This window comes from Rhagoletis pomonella, unplaced genomic scaffold (assembly GCF_013731165.1).
Source record: "Rhagoletis pomonella isolate Grant_MI unplaced genomic scaffold, Rhpom_1.0 Rhpom_scaffold_00003, whole genome shotgun sequence".
Taxonomy (NCBI): domain Eukaryota; kingdom Metazoa; phylum Arthropoda; class Insecta; order Diptera; family Tephritidae; genus Rhagoletis; species Rhagoletis pomonella.
In genome coordinates, this window is record NW_023458557.1 from 97,889,566 (window position 1) to 97,916,699 (window position 27,134).

Below are 27,134 nucleotides of genomic sequence, written 5' to 3' on the forward strand. Positions count from 1 at the left end.
ACTTGTTGCTCACTACTTGCCACTTGCCACATGCCGCCGCTGGTGTAATAAGCGCCTTCTTAGTAGAGGTCGTTAATATGGTCTCGGTTATGCTTTGATCGGGTTTGTCTATCGATATGCCTTCTGATACGTCAGCGGCAGACAATCTGGCACAGTCTGCTTTTGTAAGTGCTCGGTAGAAGATCGAATATTTTTGGAAGCAACATACATATGTACATTCATACATACATACATATGTACATATGTTCTACATAGTAACCAAACTACAATAAAATATTAAAATGATAGGAAGTACGCGAAAGCTTTCAACTTAAAGGATAATTAACTAAATTAAATGTTTTTTTATAAATAAGAGAAAATAAATGAAAAATATGAAAGTGAGTGGTAAAGTTATAAAATTAGTAAAAGTGGGCTGCAGATCTGAACAATTCAAAATTTAGTTGAAAATATTGCAACATGCATATGTTAAAAACATTTTATTCTTAATTTAATCGAAAAAAAAAAAAAATTAATTTAATTTATTTATTAAAATAATTTCCATTGTATCGCACAGTGAAACGAATTAAGAGTTAAGACAACGAAACGATTTATCGCCTCTTTTGACAAGTTTAAGGAGTTTCTTGATGTGCAGCGACAATTATAGTACACTACACATACATATTGTTCAAAACTAATTAATTAAATGATAATTATAATAATTTAAAGTATTAGCGCATGACGCTTAAAGTTTGCAAAGTCAACAAAACTTAACAAAACTTCCGAAGTTTTCTTCGTGTTCAACATACCACTAATTTAATAAATGTGTGCTGTATTATAAAAATTCGGTGGCTTCTGAAAAAATTTTATGCGCTATTTTTACGGTAAAAAAAAAAAATAAAACAACTGAGAAAACAAATAAAACAACACGCGCTTCAAAAAAGTGTGTAGAAGAGTAAAATAGTCTTTTGAAATTAGCTAAAAATTCTCTTGAGACTTGGTCATTTTTCTATTTCAATAACTTTTACTATCAAAAAATTTCAGAAATAATGATAACATTAATATAATTTGTATGAAACAAATTCTTGAAGTGACTGACATTCTCGAGTGTTCTGTGATTCCCGATAATTTTGAATCGGAAATAATTTTGAACATAATTTTATTCTAAGAGCCATTGATAGACGAAGGCAAGGCACATGTTGATAAAGAAACAACAAAAAAGATTGTTTCACAATATTTTACAGGTGACTGAAAATTTTATTCCTCAAAGACTGAGGGTAGTTAAAAAAAAAAAATCACAGACCGATAATTACACAGTGCTAAAAAAAATTCACGGAATGCACGATAGGGTCGAGTGCAACATTAAAATAGGTTTCTTATAGTTCCTGAACCCTCCATTTTTTTTTTTTAATAAAAAATATCCGTTGTCTCATACTTCATACACTTACATATGTAAGTAACTAAATATTAATAGATTGACAATTTTACAAGAAATTACGGAAGTAGTTTTTGAGATACTCATACAGATACATATGTACATATGTGATGAAAAAAATAATAATTTTTTTTTTTTTATGAAAACCCCAATGCATATGAAATACATATGTAGGTGGTAGCATCAGTGCAAAAACCACATTTACGCATATTTTGTCGTTGTGTCTGGTATCTAAAGTGCCAAAAAAATACTCTAAATAGGCGATGTGAAATAAAAAAAAAAAAAATTTAATTTAAAAAAATATAAATTGGCATGATTTTTTTTACCTTCATATTTAAATTTGTTTCATTCCGAAGCATCAATACATTCTCTGCAGGGCCCAGTAATCAGCGTTTTTGCTCCTGAGTTAAGCAAACGTTTCAAAGGCTGGGTTTTAATCGGTTTTTTTTTTTTTAAGATTCACATGCAAATGTATTTTGCCATTTAAAAATTTTTGTGAAAAGAATTTAAAATTGGAAAGCGCATTGTTTTGCTAAAAACAAATTATAAATATCAATTAATAATTTTTATCCGATTTCTAAAAATTGGGCATACATTTGTTCGGTAACTAAAGTGCTTTTTGAAATTAGCGATGGTCAAAGTTGGAAAAATTTACAGAAATAGGTCTAAGAATATATCTTTATACATAATTTTAACGGTATATAAATCATCTTTTCGAAACATGTTTCATCTTTCAAATTGCATGGAAAATAGTCAATCCATAACGGTTTTTAATTTAATTTGAAAAAAATGGACGGTTCAGAAAGTGCAATTTGATGTTATACTCGACCCTACCTATAACCTGCACTAAATTTTGTTGCGGTTGTATTCCTTGATTTTTTTTTTCACTGTGTTACCGGTTCATGTTTTAAAAAATTCGCTTAAAATTTAGATGAAAAATCGCCAAGCAACTCTATAGTAAAAATATTTTAAACTAGTGCAGAATAATACTACGTTTATACGTAGGCCAATTCACGAAATCATTTCATGAATTTGGGTTAAATGTGGTTGCATAAACACAATTTCATGAATTTAATTATAAACGAAAATTAACCATGAATTTCGGCAGCACTTCATGAACTTGTGAAATGCTAGTCCGGCAAAGCCGCGTTTCACAAAGTGCTGTTTACTAGGGTTTTTAACGTTTTTAGATTCAAAAGCATGTAGTGGCATAACAATGATAAAAAAACACTGGAAAAATTACGTGGATTTGTTCAAATATAAAATAAATTCAAATAGAAGAAATTCAAATGCATTAAAACCCGTTTTCCTGGTACCAACGGCTTTTGCACATTCAAAAAAAGCGGGAAAATATTACAACCCTACTGTTTAGTTTCTCGCTAGTGCGCTGCCACTTTTTCAAAACGCTTCATTTTATGAATTCGCGAATTATGTATAAACGGAACAATTTTTGAATTCATGAATTCCGCCGCATAAACGTAGCATAAGTTTCTTTTATCCATTTGTGATTTCGTTTCTTTCAAAAAATATTGCCCTTCCATGGTGGAAAATATGTTTTATGGTACACTCAATCCTGTAAAAGTAGATATTTTTGCCACTTCTCCTTATCAGGACAATTTTTTAAGTAAGTTTAATTTTAATGTTAATTTTTTGGGTGCAACATAAACAAGGAACACCGCGGCCTTGAAGATCTTTTATATCCCTCTGATGGTTCATAACCCTGATGGCCCACGAGGTTATTAGCCTCCCATACAAAAGCTAAAGGTTTTTTGGTAGACGAGTTCCTAACCTAAAAGGTATGGATTGTGGAAAAACTGAAGTATTGCAGTCTTAGTCTGGCTAATGCTGGACAATCACTTATAATGTGCTACGACATCTCCACGTCTTCAAGGAAAAGACGGCAATCTGTCTGTGGGTTAAAAACCAATTCAGTGCATGTGAGAGCGCAGGTAATTATGGCCAATTTAGCTCTACTCAAGAAATGTACATATTTCCTAGCGAAAGGATAACCAAAAAGTCTGGCCTGTATAAGGCTCCCTACCTCACCCCAATACTTACTGCGTTCTTAGTTTACCTACGCTTCGATTATGGGCCTCGAGGAGCACCAACTGAGTCCACAAAACTTTTCCGGTCCCACAAGTACAGTACTTGAGGCCGTGTCCTCGAAACCAGCACCAAGAGTTTGATAGTGTCAAAGTATTCCCTGATCAGCCTGGAACGGATCGTCCTAGTGGAGAGGGTCCTTAAAACCTTCTCAAGGTTGAGTCTGGCACAAATTGATATTGTTAGTTACTCATCTTGAAAACTGTGGACCAAGTACCCTTTGCAATAGAAACTGTGTGCCAGGTCAAAAGACACCCGCCCCTGCTCCGTCCGTGTACCAGTGTACATCTAATTCAGGCAAACCATTTGACCAGACATCTCGCTCTGCGATTTTGACAGATTTCCTTTGGCATAATGTCGGAGAAATCGCTGATTTCTAGACCTGGTATTTTGCTCAAAATACCTTTGTGTTGTGTCTTGTTTTTAAGAGTACTGTCAAAGTTTTGCATTTCTAAATTCTTCGAAGCTGCTGCTTGGACAAAAATGTGGAGTGGAGACCAACTCTCCTCATTGCTCCTTTTACCGACAGTAGAGCCATCCTTTGGAGTTTTTTCAGGCGTGAAACGGCAGTTTTTTTTGCAGCCTTTTTGGCCACCAGACTATGGAGGCATAGGTTACAATCGCACAAACTACAGTTCGGCAGCCATTCTATTAATTTTCGACCGAAAAGTCTTCGACAGGTTCACCTTAGTCCTTAGCCAGGGTAACCCCGAGGTAACCCGAAGGGTAACCGAGCCAAGGTTTGGTTTGTAATAGGTCGTCCGCATATCCACTTTCCTGTAGTTTAGTTAGTTTAGAGGTCATCCACCACGAGAGACCACAGTATAGGAGAAAGAAACCCGCTCTGTGGGCACCCCCTTATGGATCTGATGTTCAAGAAGCTTTTGCCCAGAGACGATTGCCAGTGGGTAGATCTATTCCTCGTTGGACCAGTGGCCTTGAGATAGATTCGTAGAATGTCCAGGGGGTGCTTTTAATGTGCCTTACATAAAGCAACCTGTAGGGAAGAATCTGTTTATTTGCCTTTGATATACACGAACTGAGTGTTGTGCAATGGAGTTGCGTGTTATTCCTAATATGTAGGTCTAGCAGTCCTTCGATGGTCTTTTAGATGACTCAACTTAAACTAATAGGTCGGCATGACTTAGGTAAGACGGATACCCTCCTCCAAGTTTACCGTATATATTCCCATGAATAACTTGCCCTAAATAAACAGACCAGCGAGGCCATCTCCGCCTGTAGCTTTCGGCAACCGAGCTAAGACGGCTAGGTTTGGTTAGAAGGGCGTGTGTGGAATATTCCATACTTTCACTTGGAGACAGAATTGTCCATGATGAGTGCCCTCTTTAAGTGAGTGTCAGGAGAAGACACGTATCTATAATCGAAAGAGTAGCTTCAAATCATTATGCTACTGAACCAATTACTATCCCTGATGAAGCCGATGAGATCCAACAATTCCATCTCCGCTACTTCGCCCAGACTGTTGAAGAAGCGTGAAGCCAAGTGCTTGAGTCGCTTCGTCTGTAGACCTGAACATCGATAGTGGTTAATTGACTCTTCCTCATCCAAATCATGTCAACCTCTGCAGAGAGTTGTTGTTGTCATTCGCCACCGTTGAAGCATTGGTGCTATAGCACAGTTACCGGTGATGACGCCGGTAAGGACTCTTATTCCAGATTTATTGAGTTTCCGTATGTCCTTTGCCTTTTTCCTACTAAGCTGCAGCCATAATAATCTTGTGGTCTCATAGTTATCCTGTTTGTTCCACAAGCCATACGTCGCGACCACGGTGTATTCATCCATTTTATCGTTATCACTAAACGCTGGTAGTACGGAGCTATCCGTTTCTTCTATTGGCATCTCTGCGCTGCGTAGATGTAATGTAATCAGTGCTCGCTTCTGTGTCAGTGGGCCCTTTTTATTTTATTCAGTATTTCTGCATGCCCGAAATTGGTGGTTGTCTTCCACGTTTTGGCTTCTCTGAGCCTGGCAGCGCTCTTTGCGGCCGTACCATGGATGAAAATATGCAGCGGTTGCAAATGAAATATCATTTTAAGCCCTTCCTGAGGTGCGCAACTTACTGCTGCCGATATGGCAAAGCATGCGAGTCTTTACAATTTCTTATTATTTTCCTGTTATTAACTTTGTCTAGAACCCTCTACCATACTAAGGACTCGTGGGTTGCCAATTGGTCTGATGACTTTGGTGTAAATCCCATAGAAGAGGTACGATGATAGTAGTCTCCATTGATTTCCAAAGGTCCCCTTGCACGTATAGAGATTTCCTGGCTCTCTCCTCTAAATTCTTTTTCCAACTTGGAGTCGAGGTATTTTGCCTCGGAGGAAATATTCAAAGTAGTTTCACCTCATTTCGGGTTATGAAAATTTTATATTCTTTAAGTTAAATTTAATTAGCATAAAATTGTGACCGATCAAAAGCAATTGAGCTGTCCACCTAGGAACGAAACGTATGGTTGTTGTTTCCTTGTCAGTTTGCTTTTGGGGTGAAGCTCTCCCACTTTGACAGATCGCAACTATTAACATATTTGACTTTTAACAATCACCTACATACAACGGAAGTGTGAAAAGCTATTTTTTAATTTGTGTTATCTTAAGCGTGTCCGTGTATTATGTGAAACTATTGTTTAAATAAATTTCAATTGGAGTATAAAAACTAATTGTGCTAAAATGCTTAGTAAAACAGAAGAAAGAACGCGGAATATTTAAGAAAACTCGTAATTGAGCTTACAGCAAAAATATATGTAAAAGACGTGTGATTTCTGGAGTACCGACTGTGCATACATATGTATATATAATACATACATACAATGTAAATAGATACATACATGCATATGTGCAATTTTTATCGCGTTTTACCTTATTAAACGTGAATTTAACTAAACGAAGACCCTTAAAAATGTGCGCAATGAACATAAATTCGTGGCTATCGAGATCGATGTGGCGTCATAAATTGTAATGTTAATTAAACGTAAGTTGGCACCTTAACTGCGAATTTTCACGACAAACGGCGAACAACGGCAATGGGCAATGCAAGACAATAACAACAACAACACAAACAACAACAACAACAATAACCAATACAAGGCTAACTGTCTAAGTGAGAGAAAAAAAAAAAGAATAAAAGGTGTATAAGAACTAAAGTCATGTGCCAACAACAAAACAAAAAACAAACAGGAAATATCGCAAATTCAAGTGATTACTTAGCCAGGATTGTACTAGCAACACGTACATGAACAATGGAGGCATGCATAGGCAAGCGTTGAACTGTGATAGCTTTGACAAAGAAAGTGGAAAAGTAGAGTTTTTTAAGAACTAACTTGTCTACTGCGAATCACTTAAGTGAAACAAAATAAAAGTAAATGAAATTAAAAAAAAAAAACAAAACGAGTCAATTATTAAAATACAATAAATTAAATTAAGTTTCATTAATTATATTTACACACACAATATTTAAAAACAAAATAAAGAAAAATAGTAATTTTGGCATCGGAGTGCTGTGAATACATACGTTCGTTTTTGTTCTTGTGTGAATTTGTTGCTGTATTTAATTTTATTTTTTAATTTGAATGTACCCGCATTACTTAAAAAAAAATCGTTGTGCTCATTCACCTAATGCACAAGCGATCTCCATACTATTGACCATTACCCAAAAATCTAAACTCTACCATACTTCAGTTGTTGCATGCAACAGCAGCACCAGTCAATTGTATTGTTAACAACGACAACGTCGTTACTTTATTGAAAAGGTAGCGGTAATTTGTTGAAAGTAACGCTTTGAAACACTTGTTACGTGCCGTAAAAATAAAAACAACAAATCGTTAAATAAATTTTACGCATATCCAATCCTACGAACACTTGCATCTAGCGAATCTTAGCATTGCGTAGCGAGTAGCACAATCATGCCATCAAAAGCGTCGCCCTCTCCACGATCAACGGCATCGCGGCGACAGCAGCTACTCATTCGCTCAACCGTCCACTACAATCTGCGTTCATTCAATTATGTTGCTGACGAGCCCCAACGCATCTACCAGGTGTGGCGCATTACCGATACGGTATTGCAAAGTCAACAGGAGCAGCATCAAATGCAACACCGACGACAACAACTCCCTTGTAAACATTATCAACAGAATGTCTGTAACATAGCGCTATTCATGGGCATCACTGCTCCACATTTAAAATTTTGCAACAACAACAAGTTCCTATTAATATTGTTCCTCTGCGTTTCTTTATTACTGCTCGCCGGCAATTGTCTACCCACAGTCATGGCAGCCACAAATCCGCGCATACCCTATAGACCACCGAAAGCGGAACCGGGCGAATGCAGAAGCATCGATGTGCGTAACGAATGCGCTAGTCTGAATCAGCTGCATAACTGCACTGTTATTCGTGGCTTTCTGTTGATAGTCCTTTTGCCATCGTTGCGCAGGGGACCGCAAGAGGTTTGTGATTATGGGAAGTATAGCTTTCCTTTGCTGCGTGAAATTACCGATTTTCTGATATTCCATGATGTGAAGGGACTGCGCAGTATACGTGATCTCTTTCCCAATTTGGCTGTGATACGTGGCCGCCGTTTGTTCCTGAACTATGCACTTGGCATTACTAATATGCCTGATTTGGAAGCGGTAAGTGTTTGTATGTAGGAGTTAAAAATTAAAATCGGCATTTTCTTAAGCAGGACATGAGCGTCACATCATTCAATTAGTTCCAGAAACTCGGCCACCGATTACCTTTTCAATTTGCTTCTTGTTGTTTTTTTTTTGTTTTTTTTCCGCAAACAAAATGCATTCAATCAGAAAGGTTAGCGACGTTTCAATGGGAGTGTATGCTACTGAGTCAAGCATTCTTAAAAATCTTGGCCCATAATTTTTAATTATGTAATTTTATTTTCTTTCTGTACAGTTTGGAAAGTCAATTATTACTCTTAGAAATTTTGATGCTGACTTCAGTAACCGGCGTAGCCAAGTTTTTCGCATTCCCTTTTTCAAATAACTACATTTCCCAGCGGCAATAGACCTGGTTCTCCCTCCAGTTTCGCAATGTAGAATCTTTTGACTTTCTGTCCTTTTGTGTGGTTACGCCAAATATTCATTCGACGTGCATACTGACCATAAGAATACTGTTACATCCTTAGATAAACTGTCGCATGCAAATTTAAAGTAGTCGATAAAGAAAAAATTAATTATCTCATAAAAAAATTAAACCACGAATTATTTAAGTGCGGATATGACTCTTTTACGGAACTGAAGGCTTAATACTTCCACAAAAAATTTGTTAATCGTTATAGCTTGAACACAATTCTTTATGTAATTTAATATTTATGTGACTCGTAGTTTAATATTTCCCCACTGAGAGTAAAACTTTATTATGTTCTTTATTATTAAAATTTTCAGTATAAACCAAGGCATATCAAATAGGTAGTAGCATTAGAGCAAAAACAACATTTACATCATGATTCAATAGGAGCGTTCCTTATCTCCCAGAAATAGTCAGAAAAAGTCCGAAGTAGTCAGATTTAGTCCAAAAAGCGTTCCTTAACTCGGAAATGTCAGCAAAAATGGGAGAGCAACACTCAGTGAGAGTGACTCTCATCAGTCCGAAGTAGTAGGATTTAGTCAGAAGAATTTTTGCTGGCAAAATCTTGAAAAGAGTCAAACTCAACTGAATTTAAATTAACGGAAATTAAAGAATACGCAAAAAGTGAGAATAATCTAAAAAGTAAAAAAGTGAATTGAAGTTGGAAGGAGGCAAAAAATAATTGATATAGTAAGTGTTTATTGTGCTTGTGCTTGTGTGTGAATGTGTTTTGTACATACATACATTTCCATTCTTATATGACGTTAGCTTTGTTGTTGCCATTCTTTGGACTAAAAATTTGGTTTTTTTGCGTTCCTTTACTTTTCCTGTTATTCTCTTATAGTGAGCGCATTTTGCTTACGCTCTGGCATTTTGACACTTTTCAGATTGTAGTCCAAAAAGATAATGAATGAACCTAATGGCTGCGTTTCTTTATACATTCCGGATAATCCCATTTCACAGCCGGAATAAACAGAATGCCTTTGAAATATACGTTAACATATCATCAGGAACGTTCTAAAGAATAAGTAAACAAAAAAGTTTATTCCAAACGTTCAGAATGAATAAAGAAATGCAGCCAATAATTAAAGGTTTGCTCATTAGTGACATTAGAGTTTTGACACTCCCTTAGCTCCCTTACAAAACTTTGCATACACATACGAACCCACACACAGTGCTTTGCTAAGGGAGCCGATTTCGTCAAGAGGGAGCGAGAAAACTGTTTTTTGAGCAAACCTTTTATTAGGTGCGTTCGCGTAGCTGTTAATTGTTCAAGTTTAACCAAAACTTACAGGTTTTTGCGTTCGCGTACGCAAAAAACTTGCAAAGTAGGGGAAATTGAGAGAGCAAAGTGACATTTCATTTTGAGGGGAAGCTGTTAGTTTCTGTTGGAAAAATTTTTGCCAACAGCAATTTGCCAACAGGGAAACAGCTGATCAAAAACAGCTGGTTGGCATTTACGCAAATCACAAAATTGAATTTGATGGTTTGGAAGATAAAAATTACAAAATGCGACTAATTAAACTTGTAAGAAATAAGTAGTTATTTGTTTAATCTATAAATTGTGTCAGTATAACACTTTGCGACGACTTTTCGTACGTTTTAAATTTTACACTTTTGTATGTAAACAAAAATTATATCAGCTGTTCGTCTAACTTGCAAGTTTCTGCAAATTTTCTGTTCGCGTACTATTTTGGATATTTCTCTCTTGTGAGAGAACAGATGACATTTCGCCGGAATTTGGCAGTTGGTTGGTTTCTGCTGGAGATTTTAAACGAACGCACCTATTATTGAATCATGCATATACATGTATTCTATTGTTGCTTCTGGTATCCAAAGTGTCAAAAACTAAATCAAAGCGTGCCATGTGAAATACGAAAAAAATAGAAAATATAAAAATGAATTTGAAAAAAATTAAAATTGTTGCAACTTTCTTTCTTAGTAAATTTGTTTGCCTCTCGAAGCATTGATCCATCCTGTGCAAGGCCTAGTAATCAGCAGTTGTGCTGCTGAGTTGGGCAAGCGTTCCAAAAGCTACTATTCAGTCGCTTGTTTTGTATGGGAAAAAGTTTCACATGCAAATAGATTTTAAAAATTTAGAATTTTTGTGAAAAGAAATTAAATATATTTGACATTTTCGATACCAAATAATTTGAAAAAAAGAAAAATCAAATCAGCTGCTCTACTGATTCTACCTGTTCAATGTGACTTGGTATAAACGTAGCTTGAAAACATTTAATTATTGAATACGTACCTCATTCGGAGCTGATTTCACAGTGCGGAATTAACTTAAGCAGCATTTACATGAGGCGATTTCGTAAACGATTCAACATCACGTGAAAAGTTGCAAGCGATATTATCGTTTTCTAGAAAATTTAAACACAATTTACACAGGCGATTTTGTTGAAAGCAACTGTGGCGATTGCACCTTCTGAACGCGTTGTAGCGTACTTCTGATCAACTGAACAGTTGCTTGTAATAGGGAATTTATATGAGGCGATTTTTCAGGCAACTTTTAGTTGAGAGCAACAATCGCCTGGTGTAAATGGCCTTTCAACTAATCGCTTTTAATGAAGTTGGTCGGCTGCCTAATTTCGTTCAACTTTTGATTCAACTAATCGCCTGTGAAAGTTGAATCATGTAAATTCCCTATCAGATGATCGTAACATTTTTCTGACCATTTGAGACAACATGTTGGGTGTGTACCTTAGAGAGTTGAATATGACAGGTAATGTATCAAGCCGTTTAGAAGACGCATAACGATCACTGATTTTTTAGCAACGGTTGCGCTCAACTGCTGCGCCTTCTGAACCTACCCATTGACATTTTTTCATGTGAATATTTACAATTTCAAATTGAAATTGGGAAACGAAGTTGCCCAATTTGAAGGTCGTGGAAACGTAATTTTAGGAAATTTCCGGCTTTAGATTCTGCAGGTAACTACAGATTTTCAGATTGTAAGTTACCTGTCGGGTTTAAGTCAACTCTTCAATGCACTATGGTCTAAATGCCTGTTTTTCTGGCCAAAACTAATTATTTCTTTACATTTTTTTGTTGATTGGAATTTGTTTTTGAACAAAAAAATCTTAACCCTTGACGACCAATGATGGGTCATAAGGGGTTACTTTTTAATTTGTGGTTTTATTGATAAAGTTTTAATGCAGTTTTTTTTCAAATATATATATTGAAGAAAACATTTCCACCTAGTTACGAATGCAATTAATTTTAAATAACATTGGCAAATTATATTAAATTTCAGTGAACACCTGAATGCTCTGAATTTCCTAATTTGTCTGCTGAAAAGTTAAAAGGAGTAGCAACAAAATTGTAAACAGAGTTTTGTTCCCTCTTTATTGAGTTCTCCCCTCCAAATAGTTTGCTACTGATAGTATAAAGAATACCTATAAAAAGAGCCATTTTCTCAGAAAACACTAAAAACCGCAACATGAAATTGACAAATTAAACTCAAACTCAAAACTCTTAATTTAACACATTACACACTTAACACGCCCAAATTCGGCCATCATTTTAAAGGCATATGGGTCATTCCAGCGAAGACGACACCTCAGGTATAAAAAAAATTACATCAATTGTTTAAATCTGTAAAATTAGTAAAGCAGGTAGAATAATTCTTTAGAATAAAATTTTTATCGATTTATTTTTCACTATTTTCTGTATTTAATTGTTATAAATGCATATACAATATGCTGTAATATTTTTTCATCAAGTTTTTAAAGCATTCCTTATGTACTAAAGATGAAAATGCAAAGAATAAATAATTATCAAAAAAGAAAGAACAATTCATGAACCTTAAAATGGTGGTAAGTTGTTACAAAAATACATTTATGGTGAGAAGTTCACAAAAATGCTTATTGCATGTCCCACAGCAAAATATGTATTTTTTAACGTAACATGCAAATTCTCAAGTTTCCCATTGTTTGATGAGGTCCCCTTATTAAAAATATAATAAATATTCACATCATACCAGCAGTGTCCATTTAACTCTCGAACTACTATGTGTCCTCAAAGGTGACTCGTCCCACCCGTCACAAAATGTCCCATCCGTCACAAGCTAAAATTGTTTTTATTTTTTTTTTATTTTTTTAAATATAATAATGCCATTAAAGGATAAAAGGGTACTTAACATTTTACTAACTTCATTCGAGAAAACCGCTATAAACGAAATATTTATAGATAGTTTGTCTAAAATTGGGAAACGAATCCAACAACTCAGAGAAGCGGGTGTCATCGTTGTTCCACCCGCAACGCTTGGAAAATGTTAAATTTCTGACTTCAAGTGTGAACAGTTTTGACACAAATTAATAGTTAAAGAGAATTTACTAACCGTTTGAGCAAAAACGAGTTTAAATGTCCCACCCGTCACTTTGGAATGCCCCATATTCAAATATCATTTTTAAGAAAGAAAAAAATAGTTAAAGTGTATATGAAAAATAAATTTTTCATTAAAAAAAAAAGCTCTATAAAAGAAGACAGTTTTGGATCTTTAGGGTTTGTCCCTATATTTTTGATAATTTTTTAGATCACTATTAACTTAAAAAGTGTTGTTCGAAAATAGCTAACAAACAGAACACAAAATCGATTCCAGTATTTCACTAACAGACAACGACTTTGTTCATTTTTGGTTTGAAGTTTTGTTTATCAAATACTAAGGAGAAAAAGTTTACTTTTGTAAGTACGACAGACGACTTTTGGCCATAGTGTATAGTGCATTGCAGCAACGAAATTTTAAACATCCTTTTGTCTCCTCTCTTTACCGAAATTAGATTTTATCACTAAAACAAAATCGCAATATTTTGATATCACACATCTTTAATATCTACTCGTAGCGAATTTCTAATTATCTAAAAATAATGAGAGTTTGACTGCTGCTTGTTTACTACATTATGGCTTTTTACAAAAGCAAAGTTACATACCTGTTCTATGTCCTATTATCTAAAATACAAGAACATAGAATACAAAAAAAAAAAAAGTGATGTTAGTAGAGCTTAAAAGTTATTTTTGGCCAGAAAAACACGCATTGAGATCATTTTTATTAACATTTTATTTAACATTTTTTATTTCAGCTGGAATTTAAATCTCTAATTGCCATTCAACGTGGACACGTTTATATAAATAATTGTCCAAAACTATGCAACTTAGACAAGGTATGAACAATTTTTTAAATAATAGTTGCGTTCCTCAACTTTTATGGAAAATCAACTGATAAAACTGTCAAAAAGCAAAATGCGCTCAGAGAAAACCTTATTTACTCTCACCTTATCGCGAGTTGGGGAACGCAACTAATGATGATATCAAACCTCTTTGAGTTAAAAAATTTTAAAACTGGAAATTCAAATTAATGTTTCGAATGCATACAAATTTGGTATAAAAAGTTCCCGCAGGGAACTCCAAGATTGAAAAAAAAAATATACATATCGTCGCTACCTTAATTCACAAAGGCCACAATCAACAAATTTTTTAATTTATAGAAGAAGCAAAAAACATTATAAAGAGTATCAAAAACAGGTATGTCTTTTTAAAAGTTGCATTTAACTCCGCTGTTTTTGGTACCAACATTTTAAAATTTTTATTGAAGGTGTGTTATAAATTATAAATTATAATTTATAATACATCCTATTAAAATCTGTAAAAAACGCAGTTTCGTTAAAAGTGTTGGTGTAGGCCGTGTGAATTAAGGTATGCAGATATCTCTACATGGAAAGTTCCATGTCAATATATATGGAATTTTCGATAGTTTTTTTATCGTTCCTCAACTTTTCCACCTAGGTGCATATCGTTACTCATATGTTCTGTAGTTGAGACAATAGCCATCATATTCGCCTTTTGATTTCTGGAAATATATTTAAAATGCTTTCGAAGTTACTTACGGCAATCCACATTATTTTTTCTAGAATTGCCGCACCTATTAAAGGGAATCGAATAAATTAGCAGACTTTTCGTTTATAAAAAGCTGAATAAAAAAATAAACTTCGCAAATTGTGTTTTTTGTCTTTTTCGCCATTATTTTTCGGTAATCAAAATTATGGAAAAGCAAATCTTCTCCGATTCCCATTAAACTATAGTCTATAGATATAAGCTGAGTTTAAAAAAAAAAAAAAACTTAATGAAGTTTAAAGTACAGCCATCTTTTGTGTTCATAAAATCAATAATTAAAACTACATACGAATGATGTAACTTTTTTTCGTTACAATCTGTCTCATTTAGGTGCATTTATTTCCATGAAATGAAATTTCCATTTTTCATCCCTGGTAAGTAGAATCTCGACAACTCAAAATTCGCTATAATTCGTAGCAAAAGGGACACCAATATATTTCGAGTTATCGAGCTTACACATGTGCATTTGAAGCATAAGCATTGAATTTATTTCTCTCAACCCGGAACTCCATGGCATGCATATACTACGTATGCGTGCGTTTGTCAGATAAGAGGAATATACAATTTCGTATGTCCACACTTACACACACAGCACCGCACGCATACAAATATGCATGCTATGGAGGCCCTGTTTCACTTTTAATCCGAAAATTCCTAGATAAATTGGGATCGCCTTACACTGTCCGTGGGTGAAAATCAGGTATTTCCTATAGCGCCAGAGAGCTGCCCAACAAAAACTGTTTGCCAACGCTGTGCTACCGAGTATTGTTGGTCCAATGATGTTTGCCAACGTTTCGAAAATGACAATCTGATCGATACGAAACAGTGAGTATTGAATTTAATCAAAATTAAAAACTTTTCCAATTAACGTATCTAAGCGGTGTGCAGTTTTTATTTTTTGCCTACGCACGAGGCAACTGAAACATAAAATTTTATTACATTGCTTATATTTTTAAAACTATGGGCGTGTATGAATCGGTAACAAAGTTCTATGGGGAAAGCTGTTGAATAATATTTTTACTATGGTGAGAGAGTTTTGCCAATATGCTGTGTGAAATGAAATATTTTTGGACAACAATAAATTTTTGATAACCGCAAATTTATGCGGAATAACATATTACAATTTGAAGTGAAATTGATATTTTAAGAAATAATCTGCCATCATTGATTGCAATTCATCAATTTAAGCTTTTATTTAACGAAAAATTACACATCAACAATCTTTGCGATTGTCAGAATTTTCTATACATTTGTCAAAAATTTCACTAGCCTCATGAGCTACTGAAATTTTATTCCCCTCATAGTTGTCAAAAATTTACTCGCTGCGAACTTTGTTACCGATTCACACACGCTCAAAATATATAAAATCCACAGAAATATTGACAGGTAAAAAAGCAGCACAAAATTGTTTCCTTGGCGTTCATTGTGATATACATACCTTTTGCATCTGGCGCTTTACTGGCAAAGTTATAAATGTCACGCAAAGCCACAAAGTTTTATCTGACATCAGCTTGAATTCGGGAAGATATTGAAAAACTTTGCAGTTTTTTTATCTGTCAACCCCTTTCACAACCATTGTAGTTCTATTTATTTGTTAGTAAGCGTAAGTTATGGCATACTTATTTTTTCTTACTATCAAATGGTTTCGTTTGCAGAGGCATCCAACATTGTCATAGCGAATGTCTGGGTGGTTGCTCTAACAGCTCAAGCGTCGGTTGTCTAACATGTAAAAACTTAATGGATCACGGGTCATGCGTGAAAGAGTGCCCACCGGATAAGTGAGTATACAAAATAAAAATTCCGAAAATTAATGCTATTGCAACTTTTATTTTCGCATTTTAGATATTTATTTGGCATATTTCAAAACTGCTATACCGAGTCTGAGTGCAAGCAAAACTTGAATATGACTATCGAAAACGACCAATGTTTGTTACACTGTCCGCAGGGTTCTATATTCGATGTGAGCATTTCTTGTTTTAATCACCAGGGCAATTCGGGCTAAGATGGTAAAAAGTCTTTCGTAAGACAAATGAAAGACAGATGACAAGATAGTTCGAAAGACTTTTGTTATTCTAGCACAAATGTCTTGAAAAAAAGCTTCCTCATTCACCACTGGTTTGAGAGAAAGCAGTTGTACATATATCATTTAGCTCGCATCGCTCCAATAGTCGCAATGGCCGAATGGGCAGAGCACCAGCGTGCCGTTCGAGACGAGTTCAAGTCAGAGGCAGAGGATTTTTTTTTGTTATTTTAATATAATTTTATTTATTTTAATTTTTAGATTTTATTCCTTTAAAAAGAAAAACATATTGTTTTTATTTTCATTTAATTTTTGACCCAATTTTATGTATATTTTCTTTTTTAATATTTTTTTTTTTAAATTAATTTTTATACATTATTAATTAAAATTTCTTTGTATTTTCAGATGTTATTTTTTAAAAGCAAAAATACGTTGTTTTTTTTTTATTTTAACATTTTTATTGAGCTTTGTACCACGATTTTGTTTATTACGGAAAATTGAAAAAGCAACAAAGTTCAAGCGGTAGAAGTTATAGCAGCTATATTGTTGAAATTTTGATTTTTATTTTATGTATTTTTTCTTTTTTAATTTAATTTTTTCTTAATTTTTAGATATTATATACATATTTAAAAAGAATTTTTTTTTATATATCGTCACTATACACGAATAAAGGCGCGCTTAAAAAGACGCGTAAAAAAAGTTTACGAAAAAATACGCTTAAGGAAAACTTTCTTCGCTGAGTTTTTTGCATGCGTCTTTTTTCGTTGTCAACTTATGAGCTCGCGCCTTTATTCTCGTATAGTGACGATATTATTTAATTTCTAGGAATTCATTTTATTTTTTATTTTTTAATTAGTATTTTTTCTTTTTTAGTTAAATTTTGTTTTTAATTTTTTAGGTTTTATTGTTTATAAAAGAAAGAAATTTTTAATTTTTAGAAAGGTATGGTATTTATTTTTCTTTTAATTTAGTTTATTTTTACTTGTTTTAAATTTCCTTTTTTTAATTTTTAGACTTTATTGTTTTAAACATACAAATATGTTGTTTCTTTTCATTTTTTGGATCTTATTTTATTTTTTGTCTTTATTCGGTTTAATTTTTTTTATTTTTAGATTTTGTTTTAAAATTAAAATTTATATTCAATAATTTTATTGAGCTTGAGGCCGTTTATTTTAATGAAAACTATTGTGGTGATTTCCAAAATAGGTATCACTTCTACAATTTAGAAATTATTTTTGATTTTCCACAATAGTTTTCATTAAAAAAAAACGGCCTCAAGCTCAATAAAATTGTTGAATATAATTGTGATAAAGGCATAAATAACAAAAAAAAAAAACACAAAAACAAATTAAAATTAAAAATATTTTTTTTGGTAATATTTAAGTACTATTTTCTTCTTTTTTGATTTATTATTTTATTTTTCTAATTTAATTTTTAGATTTTATTATTATAAAAAGAAAAAAATATCCATATTTTTTAATTTCATTTAATTTTTAATACTATTTTTATTTGTTCCTGCTTTATTTAAGTAATTTATTTTTATTGATTTGTTTTTATTGTTAAAAAAGTATACATATTTTTTAATTTAATTTAATTTATAAACAAACTTATCCTCTTAGCAGATCTTTCAATTAGTCTTTCGAAAGACAGTAAAAAGCTTTCAAGATAGCTGCCAGAATTGAAAATTGTCTTACGAAAGATTTTTGTCTTTCGAAAGACCGTGGTGAGTTAAAAGACAATCGCCAGAATTGCCCTGTAATATGCATACAACTGCTCTAATAATGCCTGATTAACACATACACCTTTCAAATTCTCTTAGGTCAATGGGCGTGATGTCATTGGTTGTATACCTTGCGATGTCGAAATGCGCGATAATATCTTCACCATTTTTAACTTGGGTGATGCCGATCGCCTACGCGGTTGTACTACTCTCAATGCAAGTGTACTCATAACGATACGCAATACGATCAACGAAGATGACTTAGTACGCAGTTTGAGTAGATTACGTGAGATACGTGGCTATTTGAAAATTGTCAGGTATATATGTACATACATACATACATAGGTCTGTACAGTCTAGTGATCTTTTATATCTCCATCGCCGTTGTTTTTCAGATCTACTGGTCTTACGAATTTAAAATTTCTGTCTGGTTTAAAATCGATTGCCGCCAATCGTGATTTCTTGGAGGCTGGCGTGTATGGGCTTGTCTTATATGATAATGAAAATTTAAAAGATCTATGGCAACCAGATAATCTTAAACTGATTCATGGCAGCATGTATGTGCATTTAAATAAAAAACTATGCAACCGTAAATTGCGAGAATTTGCGCGAAAAGTGAATCATGACCGTTCGAAAAACTCATTGCAGGTGAACGATCAAGAGGTGTTGTGCGATCCGGCGAAGTTGACGTTGGATATTGAGGTGAGTAAGCTTAAAATGTGCTTATGTACTATATGATGTATGCATGTCCGCAGTCTTTTCTTCATTGCCAATGAGAAAACTATTTCTTTGATTATTTCCAAACAAGGAGGTATGGTTTTAGCTTTCAGCATTTAACTTGTTTCAAATAATTTTGTTGATTGGTGCCCTATAAAAAATGTCATAAACCCAGACATTTCTTACTTGCCCAATTTGATTATTTGTAATGTACGTTTAGCAATTTTGTATGACTGTAAATCCTGCTCTCTCTTGGAGGACGTATCGATCTTCAAGTCGGTTAAACCTATGTTTATTTGTAAACTGTAAAACCAAGGCGAATCTATGCGAGGTGGTGTTATCAGGGCTGCCAACGATCCTTAGCTAAGAAGTGCCATATTGAGGAAAAAAAGTGTCAAATTGAAAAACAAAAGTGCCAAAAAAGGTGCCATTCTTTTTAATTCTTCGCATTTAGCATTAAAATTAGAAACACATTCCTAAAACAAAAGTCCAATACCAAAATAAGATAAAACAGTTGTATACACTATAGAAATTAGAAAATTTTTGTTTACAAAAAAAAGTAAAAGCAAAGGATTTCACAAAAATGTATTGAAATATCACAATTTTTCAAAACTGCCATTTTTGCACTTTGTGCCAAATTAAAAAATTATGTGCCATCAAAAATAAAATAGGGCCAAAAATGGCACGGTTTGAGCTAAGTTGGCAGCCCTGGCTGTTATCGGATCCGCTGATTTCACGGCGAATATGTACCTTTTGTCAAAATGATGTGTTTGTTGTAATTTTGCTTTGTACTGATTGTCAATGTTCTATTATTCTATCAACACCACGCTATATAAATTCGCCTTGTGTACAACGCTATGACTAACAGCTAAGTTTAGGAGTGCTGTCTATAATGATTAACACGTTCAGACCTAAAGTTCACAGGTCCAAGAGCCTTTATTTGCTGCCTTCGAAACTTTAATAGTTTTCACAGGTTTCACTTTTACGAAAAGGGTTGCCACCTGTTAAATAATTAAGTTCAACTAATTTAAAAAGTTAAGTCAATTATTACAATATACTTAGGTATCAGTCGAAATGGTTTTGAAATGGGTTTATCTCTTAACTACGTGAAGGAGGGTTGCCACCCGTTTAAAAAATCAAAAAGAGGGATTTAAGAAGGAAGGTTGAAATTATTTTGAAAAGGGTTGCCACCTGTTTAATAAGTCGAATAAAATCAGTTTATATCCAAGCTATATGAAATATTAAAATGGATGTCAAATGAAAGAGTTTTAAGAAATCTGCAGTTTAAACATTTCGAATATTTTTGAGGGTTGCCACCGGTTAAAACGGTTAAATTTAAATTATTTAATGAGTTAAATTACTGTTATCAATCGAAATGGGTCCAAAAATCCTTTATTTCTGCACTATATTTAAGAGGGCTGCCAAGTGTTTAAAAAGTTAAATTCAACTTAATTCGTCAATTACTTGAAATATTTACCACAATGTCGGACGAAAAAAGTTTCGAAAATGGTTGCCACCTGCTTTAAAAGTCGAAGTTTAATTATACACACGTTATAGGAAATATTGAAATATGGGTGCCAAACGAACGAGTTAAGAAATCTTTATATTTAGAATCTTTGAATCTTGAATTTGGAATCTTTGAACATTTTTTTTTTTTTTTTTTTGAGGTTCATCAGATCTGCCCCGTTATTTCGAATTTTCAAAATTAGATGAAAATTAAAGAACTGAGATTGTACATTTATGTGCAATAAGATTAATTTGTTCAAAGTTAGAACTTTTTTAGCGGTACAGAGTGATGAGATATGATGAAATGAAAAACCGACACCATGCGAGACCTCTTTTCACTCAGAAATTACTTTAGATGAATCATTTTGAGTTTTTTTTTGCAACTTGTTAAAAAAGTTAAATTAATTTTTGGCGTTTTAACGCCATGCGGGTTCACCAGTTTTCATATATTTGCCATACGTTGACTATTTATGTTTCGGCTGTGTCGTACCAGAAAAAAAGCCGAGTCTATTGAGTGGGTACTAAAAGAGATCGTTAAATATCGTGTGTGACATACATACGTTCGGCACGGATAAGTAGGAGTTTAACTGGTCACTATATCAGAAAGGAAATTCAGATCTGCTTAAAAACTAGGTCAAAAATATTCACGATTTATTTTCTAAACTTTTCTATCTCAAATACATCAGAAACTCTCACTGAGCGCTAGTGCTGCATATTTTCCCTTGATTTTCTCCAAAGTTCTTTATGTGTCCTTTCTTATCCTTTTAATTACTACGAAGGTATTATCACATCGGTCCGCAAAATTCAGCTGGCTCAAGGCACAAACTTCTTTCGAAGTGGAGATCATGTACCGTCCGATTGGCCCGAATGAGGAGTTCGTTGAGCATAGCGAGCTGGATAGTCACATCTGCAATAGAATCCAATGGACACGTGCTCTTATCTTTCCAATGGAGCTGCAAAGCAACGATACTCACTACAGCTATACTGCGCAAGATTTAAGGCCCAAAACGCGTTATGCGTGCCTAGTAAAAACATTCGGTCTGGCCGACATATATGATGCACGAAGTGAGTTGAAGTACATAACTACAAAACTGGACTTGCCCGCCCCGCCGACAATCAACGTCACCAAAAAAACTGATGTTTCACTCACCATAAAACTGGAGCAGGCAAGCGAAGACATTGTACGCTACTATATCTTAGAATTATACGAACATCCCGACAACCAAGCTGAGCTGGATCGCCGTGATTTCTGCTTGCAACCGAGTTATATGTACCACGAGGGTGAAACCGTCATCAGCGTTGAGGATCACGATACCTGTTGTGCGCGTAAGGAAGAAGAAATGGACGACCTTCGTTTTACAAAGAATATGCGCAAACTCTTCGAATGCGATTTAGATCATAAGGAGAATTGCATGGCCAACACCGCCATGGCAGCGCCAACTACCGACACAACAGCCACATCATTTAAAGCAATGCTCCGGCTGCATTTGGATGCGCTAAACGGCAATACGACCATTATTCCACACCTCGAACGGTTTCGCTTGTACACCATACAGGTGCAATCCTGCAATGAAGTTGGCTGTGGTACCTACGCATTCTACTGGACACGCACCAACTTGTCGATTGGCGGCGAGCGATTGGAAGCTTTACATGCCTGCCGTGTCTCTGGTATAAATGAATTTCATGTGAATTTCCGGGAACCAAAACACCCGAATGGCATGATCACCTCGTACGTGGTACACTTTCGCCAAGTGCTGCCAAATGTTGAGAATTACAGAAGTCACATCGAATGCGTGACACGTGCGCAACACGTGTACAACGATTATCAACTGATCGCTCAATTGGATGCGCCATTCAATGAGGTAGCAGTGCGGGTTTACTCGTTGGCCGGTGGCTTCTTCACCAGCTGGGTGCCTATAACCATTTGTCCATTTGATGCAGCTGTTGTCAAGATGGGCGCGGCAACTGACCGCGAAAATCACATTGGATATGGCACCAAGATTTTCCTGGCAATATTCTTAATCAGTATCTGTGCGGCCATTGCGTGGGCGTGTTTCAAATCTCGTTGGTGGCGAAATATTACTGCTTGGCGACGCCACCTGGCCTTGTGGTGGGCTCGACAACGACAGCGGCATGGTGACTCTGGAAACCCGCTTGTGGAATACCGGCATCAACCCGAAGACGATCGAGACGATAATTCGGATTAAGGAAGAGATGGCTAATGAAGTAAAGGACATGAGAAATAATAAAGCAGTAGTTTTAAAATTTTAGTAGTTCTTTTAATTGGTGGGAGAATCGAAACGCAAAGCCAAAGTTAAAAAAAAAATAACTTCCGTGATTTAACAAAACTTAAATGTTTAATTTAGAGTATTATTGTTATTATTATTATTAAATAATTGCTCTCTTAATTTCGATAATCGCTAGAACTTACTATTAGATGGAAGTGGAGTCCGCGACATGCTTTAACACGATTCCTGTACATTGTTTAAGTGAAACTTATTGAGCGGTGATGGGGAATTAAAAAATCGCCACGAAGAAATTTTACACCTGGGGTGCAACGAGAGTGCATGTCTCTTCGTGCTCCTGCGGCCAAAAATAATTTGGAAAGTAAATTGTCGTAACGTGCTACATTAAAAACATTTAAATTTAGATTAAGATTAATACTAAATTTAAAATTAAAATTATTAACAGCCAAATTCATAAAAAATGAAAAAGACCAATTGCTTTATAAATCGAAAATTGGTGTTAAAATAACACTTAATAAAGCGTTTTAAATCAATTTTATCTTTATGAATAAGGCTTTAAGACTGCAAGAAATGACTCGAGAGAAATTTTAATCCCGTATTATGTCCCAGGCACACCTAGTTTTTATTGTTGTTATAAGTGGATTTTTAAATCTGTGTTGTGGTCAATTCGAAGAAAAATCAAGTAATTAAAAATGTGGTGATTTAAAATTGTTGTATGATAGCGAACGATTCATTTTATTGTGCTTAAAAACAACTATACATATATTATATTTGTAAACAACAAATATACATACACATACTTAACATGTAAGACCAAACAATAATAAAATATTAAGGAATATTAAATTTTATAATGATCCAACTTAAATCATTTATCCCAATCAATGCATTTGCCATTGAAAACAATATTAAACATATCCTTTGCTGCGAGATATCGTGGATCCTGCAAAATATTTAAAAAAAGGCAATATAATTATTATTATAAAACCGAATGGAAACCCTCCCTTCTACCCCAACTGACCTTCGTAATACCCCGACGAATATTCCGTTTTTTGAAAATTCATCACGAATTGCACTTTAACTGTTCCCTTTTCCAAAGCCTCGATCAACTAAAAAAAATAAATGGTTCCGTGCTGCATGATTTGAAGAATAATTACACAAACTGTATCTTCGGACATTTTTTCAGTAGCGTTAACACATCCTTCGGCGTCAACGCATCCAGTTTATAGAAGTTAAGGCACGTCAGTTTGCTTAGATTTTCAAAACCATTAATACAGCCCGGAATGATTTCGAAATCGCCATTGCAAACTAATTTCTTTAGTTCGCGAAATTGAGTTAGCATAAAAGTCGCGTCTATTGGCACTTGTTGCAGCGTCTCCAGGAAGATTACTTGCATATTGTGCCACCGATGGTTGCGCAAATCGATGAGAAATCGGCGCACATAACCGTACGCGATAATCTTCGTCAGTTTGGGCAACCGCGCAAGCGCCCAAGTTCGTTGTATATCGGCACAAGATTACTATCCGAGTACGGTTGTTGAATGTCGAGTATACAAAGGTATTTTGCACTTTTGAAGATATGCACCAACTTAATATCATAAAATTTTCTTACAATTGGATAAATATAAAGCGCGAAGATTCGTCAGTGTGAGTAGACCATGGCCTTGTTAAGAAGATTTCGTTACAATTTAAAAATTAATGGCGAATAAATACATACATACATAATAGCTCTGATCCTGTACTCCACGAACTTGCAGGTTTTTATACGAGCTTGCAGGAAGTTACAGAAAGTTGCAAGATTTTACCCGACCTTTTTCTGCAGGAAGTTAAAGGAAAAATGATCCCATACTCCGAATTCCTCCTAAATCCTGCAAATGAGAGCGATTGTTGGAGAGTTGTGTAGAGAAGGAAATTGCAAGATTTTACCCGAACTTTTTCTTCTGGTAAAATCATGAAAAGTGTCAAGCGATCACTGGTTGACGTTTTTACAGGAAAAATGCTTTTTTTTTGTTCCCGTACTTTTTGTTGTAACTCACTTTTTAATCTGGAGTACGGGATAAGTTACAGGAAAAAACTTTATGCAAGTTCGTGTAAAAACCTGTAAAGTTCATGGAGTACTGGATAATAATAATAATAATAATAATAATAGAATGGCGCTTACACATATGTTAGTGTTTGGCCGAGCTTCTCCTTCGATTTCTGGCGTGCGCCTTGATGTTGTCACACAAAGCGGCGGGACCTACAGTTTTACGCCGACTCCGAACGGCGATTGTATTATTATGAGAAGCTGTTTTTCAAGAAAAAACTTTTTTTCTATATTTTTTGGCGATGTTGCTTTGACCAGGGCTTGAACCCAGGCGATGCGGAGTGAAAGCGCGCACTGCTTACCACTACACCACAGCGGCCGATACAGCGGAGTGCAATCCCAAGATGGTCGGTTCTACGTTACCGGATTGACTCGGAGCAATCACTCCGACCAAGGACCATCACCACAGCTGCAGCAGCAGCGGAGTACCGGATCAGAGCTAATATAATTCCACCATGGTTTAAACGGACAAAAATGGGTATATATTTCATAATTCAAAATTGTTTAGTTCACATCCAGGAAAATGAAATTTTTGTACACTTTCGCAGAATAAATCTAGTACAAAACTGCCCAGCTGATTTGAAGTTATAACGTGAATAAAATTAGTTGGGAAGAAGAAGACCGCGTAAACAAACAGAAATGCACACATTCCAACGAAATTTTATGGTAACTGGGAAATTGATTTAGTGAATTTGCGTACATAAAACTGAATTTTGATGACATTTTTAGAAAGAATCACGTTCCGTTGTAAAAAGATGTCTCTATGATATCCATTGCAAAGATCTCAACGACGTAGTTATTGCATCTGCGGTACGTACGCCTATCACCGGTTTTACTGGCCTACATCCATCACTGTCGGCCCCACAATTGGGTGCTATCGCCATCGATGCAGCGCTTAAACACTCTGCTGTGCCTCCAGAAGCAGTACAACAGGTATATTTTGGCAATGTCATGACGGCTGGCACTGGTCAAGCGCCGGCACGTCAAGCCACACTCTTGGCAGGCTTGTCGAAGCGTGTTTGCTGCACAACAGTGAGTGCGTCCAGTGTAACAGGTATCAAATCTATAATGTTTGCCGCGCAAGCCGTAAAATTGAGACTCACAGACGCAGCCATAGCTGGCGGAATGGAATGCTTGTCGAACGTGCCGTATTATATGCCACGTACTTATCTTTACTCGGGAGATGTAATAATGCAGGATGGGTTGGTGGCTGATGGTGTAACAGAAAAACCAAAAAAAGGTTTACTTAAATCGTTTGGAATAACAAAAGAAGAGTGCATCAATTATACAAAAGAATCATATGTGCGTATGCGGAGGGCTTACCGCGCTGGTTTATTCGATTTAGAGCTGGTGCCATTGCGTATAATGCAGACATCTAGATTACCGATTATAGTGACCGAAGACGATATGCGAACATTGCCGGATACACTAGCCGACCAAGAGAATAATGAACGGCATGTTGTAGGCGATGGAGCCGCAGCGCTAGTATTAACGACAAATGAAATGGCGAGACGGTGGAATTTGAAACCTTTGGCTAGAATATTAGGATACAATGAATCAAAAACAAATGATTCAGACTTTTTAGTGGCACCTGCTATTGCCGTCAAACGCATGCTAGAAAATATCAACTGTACAAAAGATGATATTTCGCTATGGGAACTGGACGATTCTTTTGCCGCGGTGCCATTGGCGGTAATGAAGGAGTTGGAATTGAATCCGGAAAAAGTGAACGCACATGGAGGCACTATGTGTCTCGGCCATCCTATAGCAATGTCAGGTGCTCGTTTAGTAACACATCTGTCCCACGCGCTACAGCCCGGTCAGATAGGTTGTGCTGCAATTACGAATGGAAGCGGCAATGCAGCTGCATTATTATTACAGAAAATGTAAGTTTTAATATTGTTAACATGCTATATGTATACATACTTTATCTTTAATTTAAAACTCGATGCTTATTTCAGTTCTTATAACTGCGAAAACGCCGAACATAAGTTACCTGTGCTGACGTTATATACAAAGGATGACTGCACTTTGTGCGAAGAACTAGTTAAGGAACTCGAAATATATTTCGATGGACAATTTACTTTAGAAAAAATCGATATTACTCAAAAAGAAAACCTCCGATTCCTTCGTTTGTACCGCAATGATATTCCAGTGCTTTTCCTAAATGGACAGTTCCTTTGCATGCACAAACTAAATGTCAACCTATTAGGACGCAAAATGGAGGAGTTGCGGATGAAAAGAAAATTTTAAGGCTACATACATACATATGTATGTTTGTACGTACGTTGTAAAATTGACCAAGGCAAATAATAATTTTTGTTTTCAATATTTTTAT

At 35.1% G+C, this 27,134-nt stretch overlaps 2 protein-coding genes and 1 pseudogene across 2 annotated transcripts; 2 read left to right on the forward strand and 1 right to left on the reverse strand.

Moving 5' to 3' along the window:
* The first annotated feature begins 5,177 nt into the window (after positions 1-5,177).
* LOC118735926 (insulin-like peptide receptor) lies at positions 5,178-22,735 on the forward strand. The gene is made up of 8 exons (XM_036465961.1): positions 5,178-8,156; positions 13,692-13,772; positions 15,161-15,327; positions 16,158-16,280; positions 16,345-16,462; positions 18,342-18,559; positions 18,638-18,944; positions 21,245-22,735. Exons 1-8 carry the CDS (start codon positions 7,434-7,436, stop codon positions 22,670-22,672), a joined length of 3,165 nt encoding a protein of 1,054 aa, XP_036321854.1. The 5' UTR covers positions 5,178-7,433; the 3' UTR covers positions 22,673-22,735.
* A 756-nt stretch (positions 22,736-23,491) lies between these two features.
* Positions 23,492-25,197, reverse strand: LOC118736433 (annotated as a pseudogene).
* Positions 25,108-27,133, forward strand: LOC118735927 (acetyl-CoA acetyltransferase, mitochondrial). The gene is made up of 4 exons (XM_036465963.1): positions 25,108-25,274; positions 25,345-25,462; positions 25,526-26,682; positions 26,758-27,133. Exons 2-4 carry the CDS (start codon positions 25,436-25,438, stop codon positions 27,047-27,049), a joined length of 1,476 nt encoding a protein of 491 aa, XP_036321856.1. The 5' UTR covers positions 25,108-25,274; positions 25,345-25,435; the 3' UTR covers positions 27,050-27,133.
* Position 27,134: the final 1 nt, after the last annotated feature.

What these genes read in the sequence shown, in the direction of transcription:
- LOC118735927 (XM_036465963.1), top strand. Translation starts at nt 25,436, where the DNA reads ATGCACACATTCCAACGAAATTTTATG. An exon ending in CATTCCAACGAAATTTTATG is followed by an intron (nt 25,463 to 25,525) that starts GTAACTGGGAAA and finishes TGACATTTTTAG; the next exon opens with AAAGAATCACGTTCCGTTGT. An exon ending in GCATTATTATTACAGAAAAT is followed by an intron (nt 26,683 to 26,757) that starts GTAAGTTTTAAT and finishes TGCTTATTTCAG; the next exon opens with TTCTTATAACTGCGAAAACG.
- LOC118735926 (XM_036465961.1), top strand. Translation starts at nt 7,434, where the DNA reads ATGCCATCAAAAGCGTCGCCCTCTCCACGATCAACGGCATCGCGGCGA. An exon ending in ATATGCCTGATTTGGAAGCG is followed by an intron (nt 8,157 to 13,691) that starts GTAAGTGTTTGT and finishes TTTTTATTTCAG; the next exon opens with CTGGAATTTAAATCTCTAAT. An exon ending in GGCTATTTGAAAATTGTCAG is followed by an intron (nt 18,560 to 18,637) that starts GTATATATGTAC and finishes GTTGTTTTTCAG; the next exon opens with ATCTACTGGTCTTACGAATT.